The 17,356-nt window shown below is 40.6% G+C and overlaps 2 protein-coding genes across 4 annotated transcripts in view; both read left to right on the top strand.

Annotated features, from left to right (window-relative positions):
* Positions 1-17,356, top strand: part of DFFA (DNA fragmentation factor subunit alpha) — a 355,095-nt gene that overhangs the window by 307,695 nt on the left and 30,044 nt on the right. The window lies entirely within an intron of this gene.
* Positions 33-16,390, top strand: LOC116821940 (protein LZIC). Of its 3 annotated transcripts, XM_032775477.2 has the most exons (8): positions 33-124; positions 1,343-1,471; positions 4,180-4,315; positions 5,532-5,630; positions 6,484-6,579; positions 11,787-11,868; positions 12,952-13,014; positions 15,011-16,390. In XM_032775477.2, exons 2-7 carry the CDS (start codon positions 1,371-1,373, stop codon positions 13,008-13,010), a joined length of 573 nt encoding a protein of 190 aa, XP_032631368.1. In that variant the 5' UTR covers positions 33-124; positions 1,343-1,370; the 3' UTR covers positions 13,011-13,014; positions 15,011-16,390. The 3 variants fall into 3 exon arrangements, with proteins under 3 accessions (XP_032631368.1, XP_032631366.1, XP_032631367.1); XM_032775475.2 differs by lacking the exon at positions 15,011-16,390 and having other exon boundaries at positions 43-124; positions 12,952-13,355; XM_032775476.2 differs by lacking the exon at positions 15,011-16,390 and having other exon boundaries at positions 60-151; positions 12,952-13,355.

Genomic DNA, 17,356 nt, shown 5'->3' with positions numbered 1-17,356 from the left:
TGGCTGTAGGTCCGTTGCCTGGAGCTGTCCCCCTTTCCGGAAGTGGGTGTGGTCGGGTCTCCCTGCAGCCTTGGGCGCTGAGTGATGGGTATGGAGTGAGGGAGACCCCTCCGCACATCTTGAGGTGAGGCCGGTCCTGGAAGGGACGCGTGTGAGTAAGAGGCTGGGGCCTTGTGAGCGGTGGTCAAAACAATAGTCAAGTTGCAGTTTATCACGTACTATGAGGAAGGGGCTGGTGCCTGCCCTTGACTGCTAGGGGTAGGGAGTGCGTCTGTGTGAGGGTTCCAGGTAAAAGACTGGGGTAAACTTGTGGGGCTTGTGGAGATGTGGGGGGTAGGGCAGCCCAAGGGTGCATAGGGACTAAGGGTGAGTGGTATGAGTGGAGTTTGTGGCGGGAAGTAGATAGGAGAATAAGGACAGTCATAGAGGTGATATTGGGTTTTAATGGGTTTGGTAGAGTTGTGGTTATGTGATGGTGTTTGGCGTTACTTTACCAGTTAGTGAAAAGGGGATGGGTGGGAGCTAAATAAAAATGTATTTGCTCACACTCATTTTAAGGGGGTTAGTTTTCTTCTCACCCCTAACAGTTAAAGCTCCCCTCTCCCCAACCAAAATGCTTCCCTTTCTTCCCCCTCCCCCATGTTGCTTTTAGTGTTTAATAACTTTCTAGCTGGTGCCTGGGATATTTTTCATTTTTTTGTTAAGTATATCACAAAGGGCTATTGACTTCAGTTCAGAGTGTTAAGATCTCTGTTTTTGGGCCTAAATTATATTTCAGTCAACAAGTTTCCAAGAACATCAGTGTTTTTTGTAACCCAGATAACTTGTTATTAGAGAAGTGGAGGTTTGATTGGGAACACCACAAGTTTTTAAGGTTGATAGTTGTAATAATGTTGTGTGAAAGCCTCAGGCATTCAAGCCTAGGCTTCCTCTAGTTTATCTAATTCCGAAAAGAATATGTCAAGAATGCATTCCATTCTATAATGTAGGGACTAGGGATTTTAGTAATTGCTTCTTGGTTTCAGTCATGTTTCCATTTTGATGTGCTATGGCTGTTAAACTTCTTCACTCTATTGACCACTTTAAAGGAAAAGTTATTCCATAGAGCACCTATTCCTGCCCAGCCTACCAAATCTGCCACTGCTAGGGTCTCCAAATGTTTTTATTTGGGTATTCTCAGGCAAGACACTGCAGATCACAGGTAGTTCATGGATCATCTCTTAAGAAACACTTCTAGGGCACATTGGTGTTTATTGTAGTATAGAGTCCCTGCTTGCCAGGACACCTTTTAAATTCAGTTGGTACGTATCTGGATATCAGTAAAATGTCCTCTGTCTTATAGGTGTGCACTTTCCATATAAAGATTTAAAATGGCTTCAAGAGGAGCAATAGAGACCAGTAAACTAAAACAGAACTTGGAAGAGCAGTTGGACAGGTTAATGCAGCAGCTGCAAGACCTGGAGGAGTGCAGGTATGAAAAGGCAGGGTCTCCCTTTTAAATGTAAATATTTTTCCAGCAACAGTTGGCAGAAAAAAATGCTGCACCTTTCAGTATTCCTGTCACAGTTCTTTGAGGCTTTGTTTTTAAATCAGCGTAAGGATGCTTGGTTTAAGCAGTGGAGGACAAATTCAAATGAACTTTTTCTACTCTTTCCATGGTTAAGAATGGCTCCTACAGGAAAAAACAGAGTTCAGGAAAATGTGTTGCAATTTTCTTGGAGATTTGAACTTCTTAGATGGAGTGTGACATTGTACTACTTTTGTGAACAATGGAATCATCACCTGTTCACAGAATTCAAAATTATTGTGCACTATCTTTTTAAAAAAAATGCTATTATTGAAGTTTGTCCCTATTTTTCATTGCAGTTATTTTGTTTTTGTGTGCAGCTTGGAAAACATAATCAAATGGTTCAGTGATGTCCTTGAATATTAACTCTTAAGGGATTAATAAAAAACAGAGATGGAAAACAGTTTCTTAGCCCACCTCCATGCCACTGCGGAAATGTTCTCTTCAGTGAATTTTCTGATGTCTTTGTCCAACCTAGTTTTAAAAGTTCCTACCAATAGGGCTTTACCACTTGCTTTCTTGAATTATTCCACACACTAATACAGCTCACTTACCAGAAGGAACCTTATGACAAATTTTCCTTTTCTTCATTTCATCCCATTGCTCTTAATGTAATATTCCACTCTGTCACCCGAAGCAGTTGCCTCCCCCCTTCGTGTTTACAACCTTTATATAGCTGTAGATGGCGACCTTGTCTACCCTTCCTTAACTATTGCCTAGTCAACCTACATATGATATTTGTTCTTTCCTCATCAGTGAATTATCCCAACCTCAGAAGCATTTTTGTTCCTCTTCTGAACTCACTCAAATTTGTCAGTGATTTTCTGGTAATGAGGCACCCAGAACTGCATGCAGTACTTTACATGTGGTCTCAGCAGAATTCTGTGGAGTGTGCCTACCCTGCTCCATACTACTGTATTTTTAACAAAGCTGCACAAAATTCTAAGCCTTCTGGTAATCTAGAGGCCATTTCCACGTAGGTATCCAAGGTCAGGACTTGATCCTGAATTTCCAGCTTGGCAGGAGGTAGAAACCTGCCAAGCCATTGTACTTTTCATCAGAGGCAGTACAGTAGAATCTCAAAGATATGACCGACAGAGTTATGGACATGCCAGTCAACTGGACACCCTCTGGAACCTGAAGTAAAGAGGCAGCAGCAGAGATGCACACACATGAATACTTTACTCCCGTGGGGCTTTAGCCCTCGGGCTCAGAGCTTCAGCATGGTGGTGCTAGGGTGCAGCTGCAGGGTGAGTGGAGTCAGGGCTTCTGACTCTCAGGAGCACCGGTGCTCAGGACTTCTGCTTTGGGGATGTGCCGGGGCTCGGGGCTTCAGCCCTGTGGCTCTGTTCCCGGCTTTAGCCCTGTGGGGGGCGCCAGAGCTTTAGCTACAAGGGGAACACTGATCTCAACCCTAGTGCTCCCCCTGTAGCTAAAGCCCTGAGGTCTGGCATCCCCCCCGCCAGGCTGAAATCGGGAACGGAACTGTCAGGCTGAAGCCTGGAGACCCAGTGGTCCCCACCCCCAACCCTCTGTGGCTGCAGCCCCTCGCCAGTGGTTGAAGTCCATAATGCCTTTTTCAGAGTTAGACGTTTCAGAGTATGGACAGCCTCCATCCCAAGGTCTTCTTAATTCTGAGTTTCTACTGTATGTTTCAAGTTGCTCCTCTAGTCTCTCCTTGGGCAACTCAAGAAATGACACTGATTGGCCATAGACCTTGAGAGGAAGTGTTCAGCCTTCTTGAGCTCAGAGAGAAGGTTACTGTAACTGAGTATGAGAAGAGGAAGTACGAATGTAGATAATGGGGCAAACTTTGGGGTCAGGAAAATAAATAATTTGTAGTATCATCCTCTGGAGTCCCTAGCTAAGATTATGGCCCATTGTGTTAGGTATTGCACATATACATAGTGAGTCCCTTCTCCAAACAGTTTATAATCTAAATAGACAAATGGTGGGAGAAACGAATGATTATTATTATTAAGAAAGTATGATTGTAAACAAGCTACTTCTTTGAGGATGCTATTTCATGTTCATTCTTGAAATAAGCCTCTGGAATGACAGACCTTCAGGTATGTTTTTGAAAAGTAGTTCCTAATGGAACTGCACAAACGTTCCTTCATGGTACCAAGATTCAAAGTCTCAATGCCGTTCTTACTATGGCTAACTATGGGTGTGGGAACCTTTACTCCACACATAGGTGTTACTTTATCTTTATTTTTAATTTTACCCTATATTGCCTCATCTAGCACAATATTAAGATTAAGAAATGTTCTTATGGAAAGTGAAGAATTCTTAGTTTCAGTAGTGATGTATTGAGACTCCTTTGTGAGGAGGCTAGAACTTCCCAGGCCACCCTTGAGAGAGTGAAATGTTGGACAACTATTATTCTCCTATTTCATTGTCTTCTGAGAGCAGTTGTTTCATTAACTACACTGAGTCCTAATGATCGCAATAGCTTTCATTCTTAATCCAGCTAATGGACTACAAGAGTCCTGGTACAAGCACACTATTTTAGGTAGTGTCTGTACTTCAGCTATTTGTCAATAGATAATTAATTGTGTGTTTCTGGGTTTAATCCTGAGAGTTGATGTGGCTTGTTGAATTTCCTTTAGAGAGGAACTGGATACAGATGAGTATGAAGAAACCAAAAAAGAAACTCTAGAACAGTTAAGTGAGTTCAATGACTCACTGAAGAAGATCATGTCTGGAAATATGACTTTGATAGATGAACTCAGTGGGATGCAGCTGGTAAGGATGATTCATACTTGGAAGTCTCCTATGTGGTATCTTTCTAAATATAGCATACGTCATACTTATAGTTTGTGAAAAAGAAGGTGAAAATACATACTGGTGTGTGTGTGTATGTATGTGAGTGTGTGTGTGTGTGTGTGTGTATATATATATATATACAGACTGTATACAAGTATTTACGCCTTTGTATTTGTCTGTTCTACACACACACAAACTCATATGTAACACATGACTATTCCACATTAATCAGGTATATGTTGATTTAATCTGTAGTCTTTCAAATTAAAGCTATATTTAAGAATCAGGGTAATTAAATATGTAGAAATAGACCCAGGGCAGGGCTTAAATATAGCGGACATCTTATTAAGTGGAGTCTGATATGAAAGATGATGGGGAAGACCTCACCAACTAGGTTTAGGGCAACATGGTGTGAGAAGTTCCTACCCCATCTGCTGGGTGGGATAGCAAGGCTCTAGGGGACCCTGGTGCAAGAATAGATTAGAGACCCCTTCCTGATTGGAAAATCTGCCCTTCTCCAGCTCCCCCATAACCCTAGTCCAGTGTCGTTCCCCCCACCCCCCATCACCTAGCTCCTCTCCAGCCCCCCGATGTTCCAAATCCCAGTTCCTGCCTGGCTCTTCACAGTCCCAATACAGACCTCTGTTCCCTAGTTCCTTTCTCAATCTCTCTCCCTGCCCCCCCCGTCTAGCTCCACCATAGTGCCAATCTAGCCCTCCTGTCCCAGTTTCTTCCTAGCTTTAAATGATTTAAATGGTGTTTCAGGATGAAGGGGAGAAAATAATTTTAAATTGAAATGCTTAGTTAGTTATGGAAATAAGGTCAAAGTGTTACAGAAATAGAAGAGATACATTTACTATGCCTCTTAATCCCTAAAGGGGGTAGAATAAGTAATAAAGCAAAAAAGCCCAAAAGTCAAGGAGGAGTGTTCACAAAGTGTAGAGTTTGTGCTTGTTCCCATCCCCAATATATGGTTTGGAAACTTATGCAGGCAAAAAATATGTCTCTTGGGGGTATGTGTTTTTCACACCCCTGGGTGACACAAGTTTTGTCAACATAAGTGATATTGTAGACATGGCCTGAATGTCTCTTACCAACTGAGGCAGAGGGTGCTGTTGAGCATTTGTGAATCTGGTGTAATGTGGCTGTATTTCATGTTGTTTGCTATTAGATGTGCTCATTCTTTTTCTTTCAGGCTATACAAGCAGCCATCAGCCAGGCTTTTAAAACTCCAGAAGTCATTAGAATGTTTGCAAAGAAACAGCCAGGGCAGTTACGGACAAGGTTGGCAGAGGTAAAGATTCCTGTAGACAGACTATAGCTCTAATAGATTTATTTCAACTGGCCTGATTTTTGTCCTTCCTTTTTCCACAAATTAAGGGTCAGTGTGAATTTTGTGGTGGCAGAGAATCTTCTGATGCCTTTCAGAATCTGGTCAGCATCAAATAGCTATCTCACTGTTAGGCATCGGGACTGAAAATGTTACTTGTGTTCCCTCCTTCCCTCCTCATTTTCCTAATACAGCCCAAAAAAATCTGGTAACCAATAGTAAACTGTATCAGAGGGGTAGCCGTGTTAGTCTGGATCTGTAAAAGCAGCAAAGAATCCTGTGGCACCTTAGAGACTAACAGAGGTTTTGGAGCATGAGCTTTCGTGGGTGAATACACACTTAGTAAACTGAACACCAGAAATACTTCCATTATCACAAATATAAATTCAGAAGAAGAGCCATGATCTGGGAACTCAGATTGAGGGACTAGCCAGTGCATTAGCCTTTCATCTCCAGAGATTTGGATTCCGATTCTGGATAGGATACAAGTGAAATGAAGTGTGGGGGCGTTATCCTAGTGGATGTTTGTCCTCAGAATATTACCACACAACTTGACATAGATAGCAATTTCTGTTCAGAACTGGTCCAAGATTGGAATAGCCAAACATGCTGAAGTCAGAATTAAAAGACACTGGCAGAGCTGTGGGGGGGCTTTTTCACAGCTCTTTACCACACGCTTTCACAATTGTCATATTCATTAACAGGATTTTTTAAAAAGGAATCTAAATGTAGGCTCTTGGGGTGGTCAGGTTGTTAATTTTCTAGTAGTTTCATGTGAAATTTTCCACATTTGAAAATAATATTATTTCTTGTTCAGATGGACCGAGATCTGATGGTTGGGAAACTGGGACGGGACCTATACACAGAGCAGAAGGGGGAAATCCTAACTGCTCTCAGGAAGCTTGGAGAGAAGGTAACAATATGAGCATTGATATCTGTCATTCGTTGAGCTATGATTATGATGGTGTCTTCTGACCTTAAAGTCTATGAGGAGGGAATTGAAATTCTATCTTGTTAAACAGTTGTTTTGTTTTTGTGTGCATTGCATATGTATAGAGAGAATGCAGTTATATTGGGTAATACAAAATCAAGCCTCATGGCACAAGCATCCCTATGGCTACATCTATACTATGAGCTAGGGGACGTCAGTCTCCTGCTTGTGTACACCTACTTGCACTAGCGCTCATTGAGCTAGCAAGAGCATAAATAGGAATGTAGCTGCCATAGCACAGGCAGTGACAGTGGAAGCACAATTGACCTATGCCAAATGGAAACCCTCCTGAAACCCAACTGTGCCTCTGTTGCCTGTGCTACCATGGCTACGTTGCTGTTTATACTTGCGCTAGCTTGATGAGAGCAGGGGAATCAGACTTATAATTCATAGTTTAGACGTAACCTAAATTTCAGTGCCACTCGGCCTCGCTGAAGAGTATGTTATAGAGAGTATAGAGAACAATACTGAGCATTTGTATAAGCCCTTTCATGGATGGTTGATCATGATCTGAATTTAAAGTGGACTCATTGATTGTCACCTGAGTTGATGACATATAACTAATATCAATTTGTACCTGCTTAAACAAGTTGCAATACTACTTGTTCCCTAATTTACCACCCAGCCATGGAAAGAAAATATCAAAGGCTTAGACTATCAGGATTGGAAGGGACGTGAGGAGGTCATCTAGTCCAGCCCCCTGCTCAAAGCAGGACCAATCCCCAGACAGATTTTTGCCCCAGATCCCTAAATGGCCCCCTCGAGGATTGAGCTCACAACCCTGGGTTTAGCAGGCCAATGCTGAAACCACTGAGCTATCCCTCCCCGCGTAATATACTCTCTTACTTCACCCTTGAAAGGTAGGTGTTATCCCCACTATGCAGGTAAGTAAACTGTATTAGGGACTCCCCACTATGCAGATAAGTAAACTGTATTAGGACATTAAGTGACTTGCTGCATGTATGGAATTACTGGGAATAGAACCCAGGAATCCTGACTTAATTCTTGTCTCTAACCACTAGAGGGATGAGGGGAAGAGTTATATTTTCCTATTGCCAGGCTGTGAAGGAAAGAGTCACCATGTATGATAGCTTTAAAAAGGAAACAGTTTCCATGGAGGAAGATGCCTGTTCTTGTGATGTCAGATTCACATTAGCTTTTCAGTGTCTTGGTATGTGTTTTGCTGCAAGTTACTTGAATAATACTCCATTAGTTGTTTTCTTTTGATAGTGCCTGGGGTTTGGATATTTCGTGTGGAAAACATGACTTGTATTTCATGCACCTGTGTCCCAGTAACAGTATTCATTTTAATCAATACCTTCGTCCAAAAGATTTTTATTCCTGGATTTTCCCAAAAGATGCTGATGCTTAAAATGTCTTGGAAGAAATAATTGCAAAAGTTACTTAAGATCTTAAATCATTAACAGATTACTTGGATAGACTTAGTTAACTATAGTTTAAATGGAAGTCTTTTTTTTAAGCTGCCAAAGTCTGAGTTCAAGTATCTGTGTTTCTCTTGTGAGAGTTAGTAACGTCACTAACTACTAAAGAAAGGCAAGGAGCTGCACTCTTTACAATATTTTTGATATTGGGCCCCGGCTATGTTGTAAATACAACTCTAGCACATTGATTTGAACCAGTAATGCAGCTGTGTCCACAAATTTGTGAGAAAAGCTGCACAGTCCTTTTTCAGCTTTTTTATGTTTACATCTACCGCACCTCCTATCTTGTTTATATGAATTGATTGTAAGAGAAAGTAATCAGTTGTCATTTACTATCTTAGACATTCCCAGTAGACACGTGAGGTAGAACATTGTTCCAGGTATGGAAACTGGGAGGGAGGAACCAGTTACGTACTAAATACAGATAGGGAAGGTGTCTGTGTATACTACAGAAAGTGTTGCTCCTGGGGGAATTCTGCGCCACTGTGCAATACAGAATTTTGAAGAAATTAACATTGTGTGCATAGAATTTCCCTCCTCAGACATGGACTGCAATGCTGCTGGCTGCCACTAGAGGCCACTGGACCCAGTAGAGCACAGCTCGCACATAGAAGACGCTGCCAGGGGAGGGAGAGGAAGCTAGAGGGTTCCTGGTAGCTGCAGTTTCCCGCATGCCCTAAGAGAAGGAGAGGACAGCTGTGCAAGGCTGGGACTATCAGACTGTTTCTCCCTCTGGATCCATGGGCTCTGTGGTGGGACGGGGGACCACAGCTGGGCTCTGGCAGGCGGAGAGGGGGCAGGTGTCTGAGCTCTGAGGGAAGGGGATGTGGGTATATGGTCAAGGGGGGCCCTTGCGTCTGGGATCAGGGTGGGAGGGGATGGCGGTATCTAATTTAGGGGGGGCCTGTGGCTGTGCTCTGGGGGGGAAGGGGTTTGGGTGTATTGGCTTGGAGGGGCACTGCAGTTGGTCTCGGAGCGAGGGGTTGTGGGTGTCTAGCCCTCTGGTTTGGCTTGGGGGAGGAAAGGGGGCAGAGAAACAGGACCTGGGTTGTCATAGGAGTTTCTTTAACTCTCTACTCCTGGGGGGATTTTTGCATGTGTCTGTATTGTTAGACATACTATTTGACAAAATAGTTCACCTTAACTGATCACTCTCATTATAGTGTGTATGGTAACACCCACTGTTTCATGTTCTCTGTGTATATATATATCTTCCTACTGTATTTTCCACTGCATGCATCTGATGAAGTGGGCTGTAGCCCACGAAAGCTTATGCTCAAATAAATTTGTTAGTCTCTAAGGTGCCACAAGTACTCCTGTTCTTTTTGCGGATACAGACTAACACAGGTGCTACTCTGAAAACTGGCTGACAGGTATTTTGAAATAAATTACCAAAATAATTGAAACTGGCATGATTATGTAGTGCCATTTTGACAAATAAAATTTGCTGAATTTTGAAATATTGTGTGTAGAATTTTTAATTTTTTGGTGCAGAATGCCCCCAGAAGTAAAAGTGTGCTGAACATGTGGCTGATTTTCAAAGTGCTAGCCATATATTACCATGTTTTCTGTGGGCTCAAACCATGCTGAGTTGTCTCTAAGAGGCTAATTAGTTACAGTACTGATTTAAGTTGCAGTGTAGATAGGACCTCTGATTTCATCAGGTCTTAAAAGGAAACGCACAAAAACTTGAACTGGGATTTGGGTGGTTGAGGAAGGATGAAGGAGGACATGATTTTGAAATACTTTGGTTTAAAAGTTATTTATTTGTAATTTAAGTGTTTCCATCCAATCTGTTGTTAATTTAGGATGTTGTTTTGAAATTCATTTCAATACATCTTTAAGTGTACAGCACTTTCTATGAGAGGCTGTGTGGCATAGTATATTGAACAGGAAGATAAGGGTCAGGGACTCTTGGGTTCTAATCCTAACTGGTACTCTGTATTTTGAGCATGATCTTTCACCTGTATTTCTTATTTTTAAAATTAAGATTAACCTAGCTCACAGAGTTGTGAAGATTAATTTGATGTCTGTACAACACATTCAAGTGATAAAACGCTATATAAGGGCTAAAGATCATGAGATCTATTCCAATTAAATGGTCCTCAAAGCATTTGCATTGCAACAGGTTGCTAAATGAGTAATTATGCAGCAGAGCTAAGTTATGTAATTTATTTATAATTTTTCTCCAGTTTTCCAGTTATTTTACAGTGTTGACATCCTTTACCTGATGGCAGTAGTGTATCTTATATTTTCAAGAACTAAAGCCTGGCAAGGAGTCTATAACGTTTAAAGGGAACTCACGCTCTCCATTATTCTGATGTGTATTCAGTTCTTTCCTTCATCTAAATAATTATTTCACAAGTGTTCAATTTTTGCCGTTGGTGCAGTGCAGTAAACTAGCCCTATCAGTATGTTAAAGCTACACTGATTTTGTCTTTTGAAAGTTTTGTTTTTTTTTTTTAAATAGATATTTCCAGAATAGCATAGTTATAAGGGCTTGTTTTCTAGGTGCAAACTCCCACTCCATTAGTAGCTGGGACCTGGGAGTGCTTCAAAGACAGGGCACCCAAACCATGGGAAAGGAATCTAGGAGAGTTGGGTCCTTGAAGATGGTGGGTGTGAGGTGACAAAATGCTCAAGGCTCTTAAAGGAATGCAGCAGGCTTCACTCACGGGAATTTGCCATATTGCTGACACCAACAGTTTGGAAGGCTCGTATCAGACACATCAATTTCTGTCTTGCTTTAATAATCAGAATGCAGTCTTGATGAGTTCCTAAATAAGAAGTTGATCTTACCTCTTCATATCCTGGCTTTTCCAACTTTGTGATGCTAATTCATTATTGTATATTCATAAATGTCACTTGTCACAAAGCATTGGAGTGCCACACAATAAAAACCAAAATACATATGTACGTGACCAGATGGTTCAGGATTGTAGTGAAACAGACTGTCATCTCTAAGTCATTGCTTTAATATGGCCATAGCAGGTAAGTGACTGAAAGCTGTTAGTCTGTTCATTGGCCTATGTGAAATAAGTTTGGACTGGTATCTATTTCCTCATGGCTAGGTGTCCAAATCACAAAAACACCATTGTCCCTCACATCCTCGTTGACAGCCTCAGCACAAAGATGAAGGATGACCTCTCCTAAAGGTAGTCTTTGCAGTTTGACATTGAGGTTCATTGATACAATTGGCTGAAGCTGCAACAATGCTGCTTATGCTCTCCCTTTTCTGTTGATTTGACAGAAAGAATTTTTGTCTATCTGGCACCTTTCACCAGTGCTTACTTCGCATTCACACCAGTCAGATAATGCCATCACTTTAAAAGCATATCAGATTCACAGGTCCTACAGGCTGAAATATTTCATATATACACAAGTATCAGAGGGGTAGCCGTGTTAGTCTGGATCTGTAAAAGCAGCAAAAAGTCCTGTGGCAACTTATAGACTAACAGACGTTTTGGAGCATGAGCTTTCGTGGGTGGATGCATCCGACGAAGTGGGTATTCACCCATGAAAGCTCATACTCCAAAATGTATACTCAGATACATATCCTGACAAAGTGAAAAAGATTATGCAATTAAGTTGTCCAGTTCATATATATTTATATATATATATATATATATATATATATATATAAAATATTTATGTTTTTATTTATTTATTTATGTATTTTTGGTTCAGCTGACTCCAGATGATGAGACTTTCCTGTCAGCAAATGCAGGTGCAGCCCTCAGCCAGTTTGAGAGAGCCTCTAGTGACCTTGGTAAGTTTCTTGATACTGCTAACATCAAAGCTTCTCAGCATCCCCATGCACTAGTGGAAAGAAATGGCTACATGACATGGGATCTAAAAGGGAAAATCTGATGAAAAATATCCACGTCACTTAAAAATATATGTCCTAGTATAATGCTGGTAAAATTTAGATATATTCCTCTGTGGAAAAATCAGAAAAAGGTAGAAGAAACCTAATGTGGAAAAAAACATTAAGTGTTCCACATAATGGGGTGGCCTTGGGAGTTATACCTAGTAAATAGGGACAGCATTTTTAGGGATAAACATGATTTCTGCTCAAATTCCTTGTCCTCTTCCAGCACTCCTGAAAAAAACCCTTTTCTTTTCTTGGCCCTGAGAGCTCTGCAGTTTCTTGCCATAGCAACAAATGGTACAGGGGTGAAACGCATCTTCTCTCACCACTGTCATAACCAAATATCTCCCATCAAAGTGACAAGACTGAATGTGCATTCAGTATGCAATTAATTTTCCCTATCAACACATTCCAATATTAAACCTAGATTCTTCTGGGCCAGATTTCAGTCCAGTTGCTTCTCAAACTGGGGAGAAAGCAGTGCTTCTGTGAACCTCTATACTGATTACTCCTCTTTGCCACGGGCATGCTTCCAGTGAAGCAGGGGTAATCATTGGCGTGTGAAGGGCCAGGCCAGTGTGTGAACTTGAGGCCTTACCCTGGAATGCATCTTCTCATGGCTCTAGCTTCGAGGTCCTGGGAAGCTTGGATCTCATTAGGTTTAGAAGGGGTTAGAATTGGGTGGATGCCATCAATCTTGCAGCTACTTTCCTGGCCACAGCTTTTCAGGCATGCACATAATATAGCTGAAGCCAGAATATGGCCCCATTTTTTAACAAGTTATACCTGAAATGTTTTCGTTTTCAAAATGTAGGTTTGACTTCTTGCCCCAAAAGTACTCTTGTGTTATTTTGTCTGATTTAAGGTATCAAAAATGAACCCCTCCAAAACACAGTCCCTGCTAATAACTTACCGTTTCTCTAAACTGGGATGGTGGTGATGGGATAAAGACAATTTTTATTTCTGTTTTTCCCTCCATAGGATCTGGAGACAAAGTCTTTGCTCTGGCCAGTGTTGAAGTAGAAAAATCAAAACAATGAAGAGGTGTGTGGGGCTAGAGTTTCCCCTGTTGTCAGCAACATTGGACTTCTGTCATATTGTAACTGGGTTTTTTTGCTCATTTGATTTTTTTGTAAACTGTTGTAGGGGTGGGTGGAGGACTTCAATCTTAGTCACAAAACAACATAAAATGAACAGTCTTAAAGTGCACTTTGAGACCTCAGTGTCTGTACCCCATAGCAATGTGTGCTCTGAGGCTAAACACTAAGTGGTATTTCAAAATCAAAATCAAGCTGACTATGACTGTCTTCTTTGAAAGAGATCAACTATTTTTCACTTTTCTGAATGTGTATTTCTCTATTAAAATGTCATCTTTTTCAGTGTGATGGCAGCGAGTAGATCTTTTCAGAAACACATTGAGTCCCAGCAAATGGGTTAGTTTTCAGGGCTATTCCTTAGCTTGCCTGTAAAATGCAGTCTTGTCTGGAGTTAGTCCCTACTGAGTAGCTTAAGCATAAAAACACATTGTAACTTTAAAAAAAAAAAGACTGTTTGTAGAAAGACAGGATTTCAGACAAACTGTTCCCAAAAAATCCAAAATGAGACTACACATACCAACATTTGCTGCCTGCATGTTTGCTCTGTACATGAATGAATGCCATTGTATTTCTGAGTGTTGATTGGCAAACAATGGGAGCCCTGTTGGGAGTCTTCTGGAGTAATTTAACCTTCTGTATTGAAAAGACAGGGAAGCACTAGGAAATGGCAGTGAGAGGCCCACTCTGTGACCTCTTGCTGTTGCCCAGGGTGTATGGACTACAAGCTACCATTATTTTCCCAGATTTCTGGGGCAGCATGAAATAGGTTGTAAGTAGGAACAAACAGCCCCAATCATAATCCTGGTCTATGCTATAACTAATCAGAGGCGTCAGTTGCAGTGCTGTTTTCTCGTGACCTGCTTACCACATGGTTAAAAGCTGTAGTGCAAATGGCGCCTGTGACACCAGAATTAGGTTAAAACCCAGGACAGAGTTCAGGTGGAGCTAAATAAAACCTCATACTGTCCTGAGTCTTAGCCTGGTTCTGGAAGACAGTTTTATCCTGTGTACACTACAGCTTTTTACTGTGTGGCAATCAGGCCTCTGATTCAGTTGGTATAGACTAAATAGAGCTTACAGCATTTGCCTTTGTAGATGGGTAGTGGTTGCTACTTACTCCAAATGGAAAAACTGTACTTGGTGCCTTAGATGTGTGTTCCATTCATTGTTCTTGTAACTATAAAATATCTGTGCACACTGGTTCTGTACAATAATGGGGATCATTCAAACAGTTACAGTACAGGCAGTATTACTTTCTAGCTCAGTATCTGTAAATACTTCATGCCAATTTGAGCAGGAAGTCTTTCTTCACTGGTGAGTTTTGCTTGACTGCTTATTGAAGGCATATGTGCCAGATCTTCCTCTCAGTTTAAATTTGGATGTTGACCTAATGATACCAGGAGCTGCAGATGTTTCTCTAACAGCCTTTCATGCAATCTTCCATCTCCTTTTAGCGCCGCTTATAGAATCATAGAATATCAGGGTTGGAAGGGACCTCAGAAGATCATCTAGTCCAACCCCCTGCTCAAAGCAGGACCAATCCCCAGACAGATTTTTGCCCCAGATCCCTAAATATCTGAACCTTTTCTCTAGCCATAAGAACATTTCTCAGATGCACATTTTACAGCTCTGTATCAGCTAAGATTTCTTTTCCTTTCTACAGAAGAAAATAAGCTTGTACAATTCCTTATCAGGTTCAGTCTGTCCTGCACCTGGATGCCAGAATCCTAAGGTTCCTTATCGCAGTACATCTGGAGAGATTGTGTTTCCACTGATACACTTTTATTACTTCTAGCTCATACAAAGAATTAATTTCACTTTAATTCTGCACAATTTAGATTCCGGCGTTTGATGAAGATTGTTACATTTTTTCCCTTTTGACTAGCTGTTTTAGATACAAACTATCCCTTCCCTTCTCCCTCCACCCTTTTTTTTTTTTAAAGCTTTAAATGTGGAGGAAGTATGTGAAATATCATTGGCAAATGGAACAGCTGGCTGAGGGTAGAGCGACATACTATTATTATACAGCACCCCACAGAGAAAGCGTGACTGTGGAAATCTGATGTGTTCATGAGTCACAGACGCACTCAGTCCCCATTCTAAACAAGCTTTTGATAGAGACAGAAATCTGGTAAGAGAAGAAATCTACCCTTTATTAGAAATTCTATGTATATTGAAATTATTTTTCTGATAAAAATTAATTCCTTCATTAAATAAATGAAAGCTGTTTACAAAATGGAATGATTAAATGCAGGGATTTGTTAGCATTGTAGTAGGTAAATTATAAAGTAAGAAGGAATAACGATTTCCAACTGTATAGTTAAGGAGGTGAGCGTGTGTCCGAGAGCTTTTAGCACCAGGTAATAATTGATGTTCCTAGGAGGTGGGTACTTAATTTTTTGGTGACTCTTCAAATTGTTTGTTAGTATAGAAGCAGTTTCCTCTGTGTGTTCAGAGTTGTTGCTGTGTGAGGTGAAAGCAACTTTCTAAAAGCTTAACATCTTTAATTTTAGTGAGTTACTGTGGCCTCATGGGAAATCTTTACAGCTTGCAAGTTTTCCTGAACATTGTTTATCGCCTTGCTCCTTACCTGAAATGTTTGATTTCTATAGCAGACAGTTTTGCTGTCAGAGAGAGTGGTGACTTACGATGGGCAAAGATCAGACAGAATTTTAAGAAAAATAGGTCCTGTTTTCATGTAACTGCCCCTAATTATAAAAACTAAGACAGACAAATACTGAAAAAAGATGATATTTAGAATTGTTTCTAAACTAATAATGGTTCATGAATATCAGATGCTTTCAATCCAGAGTGTGAGATTATGAAACTTTGGGACAAATTAATTTAAAGCAGGTATAATTCTGTTGACATCAGTAGAGTTGTGCCTGCTTCAACTAGCACTGAAATTGAACCCACAGTCTCTGATAAACTCTGTGGAACATTAGAGTTTTACTTCTAAAAAGGGGATGATATTTTAGTAGGTTTCTACCAAACTATAGGTTTGGTAGAAAATCAAACAAGTTTTTTTCAATTTAATGAAGTGTTTTTCATATCTAAATTTACACAAATAATCCACTACAATGTTGAAACCCCAAATGCTATACACTGCAGCTGTCTAATGAGACTAGACAGTGGCATTGACTATAAATAGTAAGTAAAACTGGACCAGTCTGGTTTGTTTGCATTGTGTATAAAGTGTAATAAATCCTAAACAACGTCATGAAGGATGAAAAGGTAAATGAGGCTTTGACTAATTCCTTTAGTTGTAAACTAAAATTGTAATAAATAACCAGGAAGGGATTTCAAAAATCAAATTTTTATTTTGATAGACATGTTTCTAAAAGCCACTACCATAATGAAAAAAACACATAAATCAATAGAGGCAAAACAATCCTCTTTTTTTAGGTGGGATCCTTAGTCGCAACTTTTTGTTTCGGTGTCTGGGACAGCATTATCTTCACTCACATAAAGGCTGCTGTAGCTTCACAGCTGAGAAAGCAGCTTAGGGCATTATGGACAGTCTAAAATTATTGAAAACAAAACAGCTTATGGGGACTTTAACCTTCCTCTCCTCTGTCTTTTACTCTGCTCATTACTGGTGCTGAATAACTCTCCGCTTCCCCTCACAAAATGCTTGCAGCATTAATATGTAAATGAAATCTTTCAGAGTTCCCACAGATCCCAGTGAGCTTACTGTACGGCAACATAGAAATCGCTTCCCTTCTTTCCAGTACTAGAAAGGAGGTGTTAACTGCTATATTTTATATTTTAATTGATTTGCAAATACTTGTGGGTTTCTTAAAGCCTCCATTCTACAGGAAGGTGCAAGGTTGTTATCAAAATGGCTCCCTTACTCAGTATATTTGTGTATTAGATATTTGGGAGCAAGAGAGCGTTTTTAATAAACACTAGTCATAGACTATCTTAGAATTCAAGAGAGGTTCCCTACAGAAGAGGTCAGTGATGTTCTAGTGAACTTAGTGATGAAATGTTCCAAACGTGATTAGGAAGGACATGAACATTGAATTTTTCAAGTGGAAGCTGTCTGTCTTGTGTTTTTGTCTCAAAGCATTCTGAATTCTCTGTTTGAGGAGTGGGAAAAGTCCCCCCACCCCAATAAAATATGAATTGCTGCAAGAGAATTATTTACTGCGATGAAAGGTAGAGAAGGATGTAGATGGGCCTACCTTTTGTTTTTTTCCCCCAGAAGTTCTCTGATTTAGGAAGGTAAAGGTGAGATGGGACGCATGCCAAAAGAGACTTCAGGATTAACTGTCAAAATCGTTGCA

Source organism: Chelonoidis abingdonii, chromosome 23 (assembly GCF_003597395.2).
Source record: "Chelonoidis abingdonii isolate Lonesome George chromosome 23, CheloAbing_2.0, whole genome shotgun sequence".
Lineage (NCBI taxonomy): Eukaryota > Metazoa > Chordata > Testudines > Testudinidae > Chelonoidis > Chelonoidis abingdonii.
The sequence above is the reverse complement of the archived record's forward strand: the minus strand, read 5'-3'. Positions and strand labels throughout refer to the sequence as shown.